Below are 11390 nucleotides of genomic sequence, written 5' to 3' on the forward strand. Positions count from 1 at the left end.
GGGGGGAGTGGGAGGCGCTTCCATCCCCGCTCCCGGTTCCCGGCGCCGGTTCCCGTTTCCCGGCTCCCGGTTCGCGGCCGCCGGCGCCGCCCCGCGCCGCCCCGCCCGCCCGCGCCGCACGTGACGCCCCGGCGCCAGCGGCGGGTCCCGGCTGCCCCGGCCCCGCTCGGCCCCGCTCGGCCCCGCTCCGGCCCGGCCGCGGCTCCGGTAAGCGCCCGCCGCCCCCCCCCAATCCCCGGCCCCGGCCCCGGTCCCGGTCCCGGCGCGGCGGCTCCGGTGACCTTCACCGGGGGGGGGGGGGGGGGGGAAGATGCTGCGGCCGCGCAGCGCGACCTGCGCCCGGGGGAGCGGGGGCGGCCCCCCCCCCCAAACCTGCCCCCCCAAACCTGCCCCCCCGACCTGCCCCCCTGCCCCCAAACCTGCCCCCCACCTGCCGCATCCACCCCCCCAGCCTGCCCCCCTGCCCCCAAATCTGCCGCATCCACCCCCCCACCTGCCCCTTTCCTCCCCCCCCACCTGCCCCCTTGCTCCCCTTTCCCCCCCCACCTGCCCCATCCACCCCCCAACGTGCCCCCCCCACCTGCCCCAACCGCCCCCCCCAACCTGCCCCTCACCGGCCAACTGGGCCCAACCTGCCCCAAATCTGCCCCCCCAAAATGCCCCCAGCTGGCCGTTACCTGCCCCCACCGGCCCCCAAACCTCCCCCAGCCTGACCCCACTTCCCCCCGAAGTGGCCCCCCCCAACCGGCCTCTCGTCCCCTCCACCCCCCCAATCGGCCCCCCAACCTGTCCCCCCTCTATTTGCCCCCTATCTGCCCCCAGCCCCCTCCCTCTGCCCCCCCGCCTGCCTCCCCCCACAGCTACCCCCTATCCCCCCCCCATACCTACCCCCAGCCTCCCCTCCCGCAGCTCGAGCTGGCCCCATAACCTGCCCCCCCACACCCCCCCCCCCCCATAGCGCCCCCAGCCTGGCCCCGGGTTTGCGGCTCTGCCCCCCCCCCCCGGCGCAGGGGCTGGCGCAGGGCTGGGGGGGCCCCGGCACCCGCGAGCAGGGCCCGGGGGGCACCGGGGGGGGGGACTTGGGGGGGGGGGGACGGGCCGACCTTGCACGGGGGGGGCTCGTGCACGAACCGGGCCCCGCCGTGTTGGCGCCGGTGCCCGGTGCTCGGCGCTGCAGCCCGGCCGCTGTCCATGGTGCTGCGGCGGCCGGCGGCAGAGGGCGCCCCGCGGCGGAGGGTGTCCGGCGCTGTACGCACGGCGGGGCATCGGCGTCGTGAATTTGGGCGGCCTCAGCCCCGCGCTCTGCGTCACGTCTGTCCTCCTCTCCGTGCCGGCTGCTGGAGCGCGGCCCCCGCCGGCTCGGCCGCTGCGGGGTCCCCCACGCTCCCGGGGAGAGGTGAGCGAGGCAGCCCCCGGGGTCGGCGCGCCCGGCTCACGCTGTCCGGCAAGCAGCAATACTTTGGTGTGAACGCCACCATTAGGCTTCAGGGGTAACACCACCGCGGGGGCACAGAGGTGCCCCGCCGTTTCTGCCGGTCGGCTGCCTCATGCCGGTTGGGTTTGGGGAAGGGGGGGGGGCAAGGCGGTGCTCGGACGCCTGGGTCCCCGAAGCCGGACAGCTGAGTGGCGCCGGTGGGGTTCAGTCTCGCCCACCTCTCCTCTCCCCCCAGGAAGAGCCATGGGCACCCGGGGCCCCCCCGGGCCACCTAGACGCATCCCGCCCCACTTGCCTCCCGCAGGGAAGCAGGATGGCCGAGCCGCGCTACGCCTGCCCGCCGCCCCTCAAGGTAAGGGGAGGGGGGCACCCACGGGTGCACGGGGCATCCCGTGGGGTCGGGCGCCCGGCCCTGACGCCCTCGCCGCGGTGTCTTGCAGACGGAGGAGGATTACATCCCCTACCCCAGCGTCCACGAGGTAAACGGCGGCGGCGGCGCGGGCGCCAGGTGGGCGCCGGCGCCGCCCGGCACCCACCTCCGCTGCCGGCACCAGGTGCTGGGCCGGAAGGGCCGTTCCCCCTCATCCTGCTGCCGCAGTTCGGGGGCTACTGGATCGAGGGCACCAACCACCAGCTCGGCGGGACGCCCGTCCCCAGCCCCCTGCGGCGCCCGGCACCCGCGCCAAGCTCGAGTGCAACCACACGGCCAAGATCTACCGCAAGCATTTCCTGGGCAAGGTGAGCGCTGGCGCCCACGGGTGCCCTGGGCGTCTGTGGGTGCAGGGGAGTCCATGGATGTGGGTGCCCCATGGGCATGGGTGTCCATGGGCATGGGTTGTCCATGGGAATGGGTGGCCCATGGGCATGGGTTCTCATGGACATGGGGTCCCCATGGGCACGGGTGCCCCACAGCATGTGTGCTTTTAGATATGGGTACCCATGGCACGGGTGCTGAGGGATGCGAGGTCCCCATGACCATGGGTGCTTCATGGCACGGGTGCTTGCAGATAAGGGTGCCCGTAGCTATGGGTGCACCATGGGCCTGGGTGTATGTGGGCACAGGTGCCTTCAGGCGTTGGTGCCCATGGACGTAAGTGCCTTCAGGCATGGGTGCCCATGGGTATGGGTGGCTTCTGGGCGCCCCAGAAGCATGGTTGTTGGGGGGGGCATGGGTGCTCCAAGGGCATGAGAACCCCATGACGTGGGCGTCCCATGGCATGGGTGCTCCATGGGAATGGGTGCCAGCAGGTATATGTGCCCCATGGCAATGGGTGCTCCATGGGAATGGGTGCCAGCAGGCATGGGTGCTCATGGGCATGGGTGCTCCAAGGGCATGAGAACCCCATGACGTGGGCATCCCATGGCATGGGTGCTCCATGGGAATGGGTGCCAGCAGGTATATGTGCCCATGGCATGGGTGCCCCATGGCATGGGTGCTCCATGGGAATGGGTGCCAGCAGGCATGGGTGCATCATGGGCATGGGTGCTCCCAGGGCATTGAGAACCCCATGACATGGGTTGTCCCACAGGCATGGGTGCACGGCCGCACGGGTGCCACCAGGCCCCCCTGGCCAGCGGGTCAGCTGCCCGTGGAGGTCGGGTGCGCCCAGCACCCGCCCAAGGGCTCTCTGCCCGCCTCGCAGGAGCACTTCAACTACTACTCGTTGGACGCCACCCTGGGCCACCTCGTCTTCTCCCTCAAGTATGACGAGCAGGAGCACCTCCACCTGCTGCTGCGGTGAGCGGGGCACCGGCGGGTGCCGGGGGGGGGGGACCCGGGCCACCGCCACCATGCTGACGCCTGGCTCCCCGCGCAGCACCCGCACCCGCACGCTGCACGACGTGGTGCCCATCTCCTGCCTCGCTGAGTTCCCCAACGTGGTGCAGATGGCCAAGGTGGGTGCCCCACCCTGCGTGCGCCCCCGCCCCGCGCGCCCCCGCCGTGCCCGCGCCCTGCTCCCCACCTCGCTTTCCTCCCCGCAGCTGGTGTGCGAGGACGTCAACGTGGACCGCTTCTACCCCGTGCTCTACCCCAAGGTGAGCGGCGGCGCGCGGGGTGGGGGGGAGCAGAAGAAGCACCCCGAGGTGCCACCTCAGCCCCTCTCGACGCCCGCAGGCCTCCCGCCTCATCGTGGCCTTCGACGAGCACGTCATCAGCAATAACTTCAAATTCGGCGTCATCTACCAAAAGCTGGGCCAGGTAACGGGGGCGCAGGGGTGGGAAAAAGGGGCGGCGGGTGCCAACGCCGGCACGGGATGCCGACGGGCGTGCCGGTGCCCGCCGCAGACCTCCGAGGAGGAGCTTTTCGGCACCACGGAGGAGAGCCCGGCCTTCGTGGAGTTCCTCGACTTCCTCGGCCAGAAGGTCAAGCTGCAGGACTTCAAGGGGTGAGCGAGGCGGCGGCGGGGCGCACGCCGGGGCGTCCTCTCCCCCCCCCCCCCCCCCAAAACGCCGCGGCGCGGCGTTCTCAGCCCCGTGTCGGCGCCGCGGCAGGTTTCGGGCGGCCTGGACGTGACGCACGGGCAGACGGGCACCGAGTCGGTGTACTGCCACTTCCGCGACAAGGAGATCATGTTCCACGTCTCCACCAAGCTGCCCTACACCGAGGGCGATGCCCAGCAGGTAGGCGCCCGCCGCGCGGCACCCGCCGGGCGCCCTCCCGCCGCTCACCGCCGCCCCCCACCCCTCCTCCTCCTCCTCCTCCTCCTCCTCCTCCTCTCTCCTCCTCCTCCTCCTCCTCGCCCGCAGCTGCAGCGCAAGCGCCACATCGGCAACGACATCGTGGCCATCGTCTTCCAGGACGAGAACACCCCCTTCGTGCCGGACATGATCGCCTCCAACTTCTTGCACGCCTACGTGGTGGTGCAGCTGGAGCAAGCCGGCGCCGCGACACCCTCTACAAGGTACGGGGTGCCCGGACGCCTGGGCCCCGCGCCGAGGGACGCCGGCGGCACGGCCCGCGGGGTCCCGGTGCCTCGGCGACCCTGACGCCGCTGTGCTGCAGGTCTCCGTCACGGCACGGGATGACGTGCCCTTCTTCGGCCCGCCGCTGCCCGACCCCCGCCGTCTTCAGGAAGGTGAGCGGCGTTGGCGTCGGCGGCGTTGGATGCCGCGGGGGCGCCGCGGGCCGGCACCCACCGGGGCGGCTGCTCGCCTCGCAGGGCCCCGAGTTCCAGGAGTTCCTGCTCACCAAGCTCATCAACGCCGAGTACGCCTGCTACCGCGCCGACAAGTTCGCCAAGCTGGAGGTGAGCGCCGCGCCGCGCGATGCTGCGGGGGCCGTGCCGGCGGCGTGCACCGTGCGCGGTGGCACGCGCGGTGGCACGCGCGGTGGCACGCACGGTGGCGCCGCAGGAGCGGACGCGGGCGGCGCTGCTGGAGACGCTGCACGAGGAGCTGCACGCGCACAGCCAGGCCATGCTGGGGCTCGGCCCCGACGACGACCGGCCCGAGAACGGCGCCGGAGGCGCCGGCAGCTTCTTCGAGTCCTTCAAGGTGAGGTAGAGTGGGGGGCGTGGCTTCTGCGAGACGGCCACGCCCCCTCGCATGAAAGCCACGCCTATTGCATTAAGCCCACGCCCCTTGCATTAAGCCACTCCCTCCAGCTAGCCCCAAGGTCCGGCTCCCATTCACCTCCCCACACCTGAGCCGCCCGCTTCCCCATTGGCCCCCTTCCTTGGCCACGCCCTTCCTTGGCCACACCCATTTCCCCTGGCCACGCCCCTTCCCCCTGGCCACGCCCCCTCCAGCCCCACGCCGGGGGGGGCTGATGGATGGTGGGCGCTGCCTCGCCAGTCGCTGCTGGTGCCCGGGAGCCGGCGCGGACGTCGCGGCAGCGCCATCGGCATCGGCACCGTGGAAGAGGTGGGTGTCCCCGTTTCCCCCCCAACCCCCCCGCCCCGTGTGTCCCTCCGTGTCCCCTGAGCGCTCCGTGCCCCTGCAGGCCCTGCTGGTTCCCGGCAAGAGTCCCACGCGGAAGCGCCCGGGCCCCCTGGGCTCGCGCCGCAGCAGCGCCATCGGCATCGAGAACATCCAGGAGGTGCAGGAGCAGAGGTGGGTGCCGGGGCGCGGGGGGCCGGGGCGCCCGCGCCCTGCCCACCCGCCCCGTCCCCCGCCAGGACAGCCCGCCCGGCGCCGCCACCCCCCGGGCCCCTGCCGCCCGCCTCCCAGGCCTCCTCGGCGCAGAGCTCCCCCGAGATGCCCACCGCCAGGAACAGGTCGGGCGCATGGGCATGGGGTGGCATGGGGACGCGGTGGCACGGGGACGCGGTGGCGCTTGGGTCCGGAGGCATGGAGACATGGTAGCTCGGGGATGAGGTGGCGCTCGGATGGGGTGGCATGGAGACATGGTAGCTCGGGGATGAGGTGGCACTCGGATGGGTGGCATGGAGACATGGTGGCTCGGGGATGAGGTGGCACTCGGATGGGGTGGCATGGAGACATGGTAGCTCAGGGATGAGGTGGCGCTCGGATGGGTGGCATGGAGACATGGTAGCTCAGGGATGAGGTGGCCGCTCGGATGGGGTGGCATGGGGATGTGGTGGCTCAGGGATGAGGTGGCACTCGGGTGGGGGTGGCATGGGAGACATGGTGGCTCGGGGATGAGGTAGCACTTGGCTAGGGTGGCTGAGGGCCAGGGTGGCATGGGGACACGGCGGCATGGGCACACGGCAGCACGGGGGTGGGGTGGCATCAGGACAGGGTGGCACAGGGGCATGGTAGCATGGGGACGGGGTGGCACAGGGCCAGCGTGGGATGGGGTGGCACTGGGATGGAGTAGCCCGGGGACGTGGTAGCACGGGGATGGAGCGGTGCAGGGACGGAATGGGACGGCATGGGGATGGGGTGACCCAGGGAACAAGGTGGCCCAGGGACGGGGTGGCCCAGGGACAGGGTGGCCCAGGCCGGCGTCCCCGCGCAGGGCGGAGAAGCCGGAGCCGCCGCGGGATTTCTCCCGCTCGTCGTCCAGCGCCAGCAGCTTCGGCAGCGTGGCCGAGGAGCCCGAGGAGCCGGCCGACGCGGTAGGGACGGGGACGCGGGGAGGGGGGGGACGGACGGACGGACGGACACGGGCCTCACGGCCGCCCCGCGCCCCCCCCCCAGGAGCGCCGCTCGCCCCCGGGGCCGCCCGCCAGCGCAACGCCTGCGGCACGCGGCCGGACGGCGGCGGAAGCGACTGCCCCGGATCAAAATCCAGCTGGAGCGGCACCCGCGGACACGGTGAGGCCGTGCCCGAGCCGGGGCGCGCGGTGACGTCCCGGTGACGTCCCGGCGCCCGCTGACACCCTTTTCCCTCCGCCCTTCGCGCAGGGCTCCTAGTCTTCCTCGCCGGGGGGCCGGAAGAGGCCTCGGATCCCCCTTTTCGCTGCCGTCGTGTCCCCGTCCCCCCCCCCGCAGCTCATCCCGTCCCCCAGCTCGCGCGCCGTCCCCCTCGCCAGGACACGAAGCCATCGCCGCCGGTGCCGGCCTCTTCCCGCATCCCGGCCGCGTCCCGGGGGTGTCTCCAGACAATCCCCCCTCTTCCCCTTGCACCGAAAACCTCCCTTCTCGCCCCAAACGGGGGGCGCGCGGCGGCCGCCGGGGGGGGGGGGGGAGCAAAGCCGCGCCACGTGTAAGTATTTAATTCCGGCCCGTATCCAGGAAAGCGCGCATCCCAAGAAAAGCGCCGCTGTCCCTTCGCTTCCACCCCTCCCCTTCCCTCTCCTCCTTCCCACTTTTCCTTAAAGCGGCTCCGGCCGCCCCACCCGCCGCGCTCCCGGGGTGGTTTTCCCAGCCCGCCGGGCCGCGTCGGTGTTGCCGGTGATGGATGTATAAAATAAAGTCTATTTATTGCTACCGTACGGCGGCGCAGCTGGCGGCTCCGCGGTCCCCCCTGCCCGCCGGGAACGCCGGGAACGCCGGGCGCCGCCACCGCCGCCGCACCCTCGTCCTTCGCTCCAGCGGCCGCAACTAAAGCGGGAGCGGGTTTGGCCGCCGGCGCCGCGGCTTCGCCCGGCCCTGGCACCGCGCCGCCGGCACGGAGCCCCGAAACCGCCCGGCATCCCGCGGCCGCTTTCCGGGCAGCCCCAGCGGCGGGAGGCCTCGGAGCTGGTGGGAACGCGGCGCGCGCGCGTGGCCTCCGGCCGGGCCAAAGTTTGCTGGGTTAAGGGGCAAAACGGAGCGAGGCTCCTCGCGGTGGCGGTGGCGGGGGGGCTGGTAAATTATAAACGAAGAGCCCCCGCTGCACCAAAGAGCTTTGCCAGCCCCTTGCTGCAGCCCGGGGGGGGCACCAGGCTGTGGGGGGGGGGGGTGCAAGCGTGGGGTGCTATTTGCACGCACAGGGTCTGGTTTGCAAACTGGGGGGGTGTTGTTTGCACGCGCGGGGAGTCGTTTTGCAAACGGAAGGTGCTATTTGCACGCACACGGTGCCCTTTGCAAGGGGGGGGGGTGCTATTTGCACAGGGAATTTTGCAAATGGGGGGTTGCTATTTGCGTGCACGGGGTGCCCTTTGCACGAGGGGTGCTATTTGCAAGTGTGGGGTGCTATTTGCACAGGGAACCGTTTGCAAACTGGGGGGGGGGGGGTTGCTATTTGCACGGTGAACTTTGCAAACGGGGGCTGCTATTTGCGTGCACGGGGTGCCCTTTGCAACCAGGGGGTGCTATTTGCATGCACGGGGTGCTACCTGCATGCCCGGGGTGCCGTTTGCACCTGGGGGTGCTATTGCAAGTGTGGGGTGCCGTTTGCAAACGGGGGGGGGTGCTATTTGCACGGGGAACCTTGCAAACGGGGGGGGGGGGGGTTGCTATTTGCATGCACAGGGAACCGTTTGCAAACGGGAGCGTTTCGCTGTCGGGGGAGGCGGTGGCCCACCCGCGGGGTGTCCGAATCCTTCCCGTTTGGCCCGTTCCCCTCCAGATGAGCCATTAAAACCCCCCGCTGGCTGCTCCGACACCCATCACCCTCCCCAGCGACCGTCCGTCCGTCCGGCGGTGCAAGCGGCGGTCGTGTTTCCTTGCATTCACCTCCGCTTCCTTCCGCGCTGCGGGGCCCGGGGTGGGGGGGGGGGCGGTTTTCGGGGCACGAGGCCGGAGCGGATCCGCGCGCGGTCGGTGGGATTTTTTTCCCCTTTTTTTTTTTCCTTTTTCTTTTTTTTTTCTGCTCCCCCCCTCCCCCCCGCGTGCTCCCAAGGGGCTGCTGCCAGCTGGGGTTGGGGGGGGGGGGAGCGGAGCGAGGCTAATGATAGGGGAGGAAAAATGTATTTACAGAGGCCGTGCAATTACCGCCGGCTCGAGGGAGCCCGTCGTCCTGGGCGGCGGGACGCGCCGGGCGCTCTCAGCACAGCGGCAGGAGAGGAGGAGGAGGAGGAGAGCGGCGAGGCAGGCCGGGAGGCGCGGCGGCGCGGCGGCGGCGTCGGCGGGCGGCGGCGGTGCCGTCGTCGAGTGGTCCCCGGTTGGGGCCGATGCAGGCGGCGTAGGCCATGGCGTGCGGGATGTAGTTCTGCTCGCGGACGCCGTGCAGCAGGTGGGCCATGGGGCCCTTGGCGAAGACGGCCACGTCCTCGCCGCCGTGCGTCTCCTGCCGCAGCGGCACCGCCGCCTGCGCCTGGTAGTCGGCGTGGGCTGCGGGGGGGGGACGACACCCCGGCGGTTAGCGGCGTCGCTTCGGCACATTTTCCCCCCCCAATTTTTTGCCGCCCCCCCCCGTCGGGCAGAGCGGAAGATCCGCTCACCGAAATCCACGGTGGAGACGTTCTCGCGCTCGGCCCGCGACCATCTTGTAGCCGGGGCCGTTGCCGTAGAGGATGGCGGTGGAAGGGCTTGCGGTCCACGTCGCTCTGCATCGGTGCCAGGCCTGCGGCGGGCGCCGTCAGCAGCGCCCGCGCACCGTTTTGGGGCGTTTCGGGGCGTTTTGGGGCGTTTGGGGGCATTTCAGGGCATTTTGGGTTGTTTGGGGGCATTTCAGGGCATTTTGGGCATTTCAGGGCATTCTGGGGCGTTTTGGGGCGTTTTGGGACATTTCAGGGCATTTTGGGTTGTATGGGGCATTTCAGGGCATTTTGGGTCATTTTGGGGCATTTCAGGGCATTTTGGGTTGTTTGGGGGCATTTCAGGGCATTTTGGGTCATTTCAGGGCATTTCAGGGCATTTCAGGTGTTTTGGGGCATTTCAGGGCATTCTTGGGCATTTGGGTGCATTTTGGGGCATTTCAGGGCGTCTTGGGCATTTCAGGGTGTTTTGGGGGCATTTTGGGGCATTTTGGGGCATTTCAGGGTGTTGTTTTGGGGCATTTTGGGGCATTCTGGGGCGTTTTCGGGGTGTTTTGGGGCATTCTGGGACATTTCAGGCGTTTTGGGGCATTTCAGGGCATTCTGGGTCATTCTGGGGCATTTCAGGGCATTCTGGGGCAATTTGGGGCGTTTTGGGGCATTTCAGAGCCTTTTGGGGCATTTCGGGGCATTTTGAGGCATTTCAGGGCATTTCAGAGCATTTCGGGGCGTTTCGGGGTGTTTCGGGGCGTTTCGGGGCATTCTGGGGCGTTCGGGGAGGGAGGGGGGGGTCTCACCGAAGATGGGGTTGCCGCGGGGGGTGTAGCCGACCGAAGGTGAAGACGTGCGAGTGGTCGGCGGTGACGACGGTGAGGGTGTCGCGGGGCGACGTGAGCCGGGCGGCCAGGCCACGGCGCGGTCCAGCTCCACGGCCTCGTTGCAGCGCCTGCTTGGCTTTGCCCTCGTGGTGCCCGTGGTCGATGCGGCCCCCTGCGAGGCCGCCCGCCGCCGTCACCCCTCCGGTGCGCCGCCGCCAATCCCCCCGTCCCCCGTTTTCCCACCCACCCACCTTCCACCAGGAGGAAAAAACCCCGGGGTTTTTCTGCAGCATCCGGATGGCCACGGCCACCATCTCGTGTGAGCGACGGGTCCGTCTCGTTGTTCCTGTCCAGCTCGTAGATCAGGTCCACCCGGGCTCGAAGAGGCCTGGAGGTGGGCGTTTTTTTTGGGGGGGGGGGGGTCAGCGTGCCCCCCCCTCTGGGGACCCCCCCCCACCCCACCCCGTTTTCGGCGCTCCCCCCCCCGGGCCCGACTCACCCAGGAGGAAGTCGACGCGGCTGAGGTTGAGCGCCAGCAGCTCCCGCCGGTGCCACACGTAGCGGGCGACCTGCCGGAGCGCAGGCATCCCCGTTTCCCGCGGGGGAAAAGCCTCGCGGGGCGCTTCATTTCGGGTTGTTCCCCCCCCCGCCACCGCTACCTTGCCGGGGGGCTTGGCGTCGCGCCAAGCCTGCACGAGGTCGCGGCGGTCGAGGCGGGTGCCGCGGTGCTTGTCCTCGCCGGGGTACTCCACGTCGCTGGCGTTTTTGGGGAACATGTATTTCCGCCCGCCGCCAGGATCACCTGCGGGAACACCAGTTTTCCCACGGGCCGCCCCCTTAACGGGACGCGTCCGTTAGGGCTCCCCAAAAGCCCCCCCCATCCCCAGCCGGTTCCCGCGGGGGTCGTTTTGGAAAGAGCTGAGATTTTTCCCGCCGCCCGCAGGGATTCGGGCTGGAAGAGGAGGGAAACCGGGCCGAGATGTCCAGGAAAACCCCCGGCGGGCGGCGAAACCCGCCCGAGGAATCTCACCTCGCCGGGCTCAAAATAACCACCACCTCAACGCCTATTAGCGACACGGGGCAGAAACCACCCAGGCCCGAAATAACCCCCTTCCGCAAACCCGGCTCCGGGCTCTTTTTTCCCCTCGCGCCGGGGAAATGGGGGGCCGCTGGGGATGCTCGCGCCGGGAGCCCCGCGTGAACCCGCCCGCCCAGCCGCCCCCGCGGAGCCCCGTCCCGCGGCGCGGGCTGTTTGCTTTGGAGCGCCGGCTATTTGGCCGCCGTTATTTATAACCCGGCTGAGATTTTTTCTCCCCCCCCCCCCCCCCCAGCTCCCCGCTGCTCCTTGCAGAAGGTGAATTATAAAAGCTGCAAACAGCAATGCCAAA

The 11390-nt window shown here is 70.2% G+C and overlaps 2 protein-coding genes across 2 annotated transcripts in view; one reads left to right on the forward strand and one right to left on the reverse strand.

The window, feature by feature from the left end:
• Positions 1-1686: 1686 nt before the first annotated feature.
• Positions 1687-7013, forward strand: RAP1GAP (RAP1 GTPase activating protein). Its single transcript, XM_067311259.1, is given in 20 exon segments — positions 1687-1787; positions 1876-1930; positions 2005-2082; positions 2085-2173; positions 3079-3173; positions 3253-3331; positions 3419-3472; positions 3552-3635; positions 3723-3825; positions 3931-4058; positions 4185-4346; positions 4441-4494; positions 4496-4513; positions 4598-4684; positions 4791-4931; positions 5232-5300; positions 5380-5489; positions 5554-5653; positions 6358-6457; positions 6540-7013. Coding segments are annotated over 20 exon segments (1806 nt in total). The 5' UTR covers positions 1687-1748; the 3' UTR covers positions 6701-7013.
• Positions 7014-8678: 1665 nt separating this feature from the next.
• Positions 8679-11390, reverse strand: part of ALPL (alkaline phosphatase, biomineralization associated) — a 3321-nt gene continuing 609 nt past the window's right edge. The window contains 13 exon segments of the mRNA XM_067311289.1: positions 8679-8861; positions 8863-9038; positions 9149-9179; positions 9181-9228; positions 9230-9270; positions 9982-10012; positions 10014-10174; positions 10254-10277; positions 10280-10319; positions 10321-10371; positions 10374-10390; positions 10502-10571; positions 10662-10838. Coding sequence (XP_067167390.1) covers positions 8679-8861; positions 8863-9038; positions 9149-9179; positions 9181-9228; positions 9230-9270; positions 9982-10012; positions 10014-10174; positions 10254-10277; positions 10280-10319; positions 10321-10371; positions 10374-10390; positions 10502-10571; positions 10662-10838 — 1050 coding nt within the window.

This window comes from Apteryx mantelli, chromosome 26, assembly GCF_036417845.1.
Source record: "Apteryx mantelli isolate bAptMan1 chromosome 26, bAptMan1.hap1, whole genome shotgun sequence".
NCBI classification, from domain to species: domain Eukaryota; kingdom Metazoa; phylum Chordata; class Aves; order Apterygiformes; family Apterygidae; genus Apteryx; species Apteryx mantelli.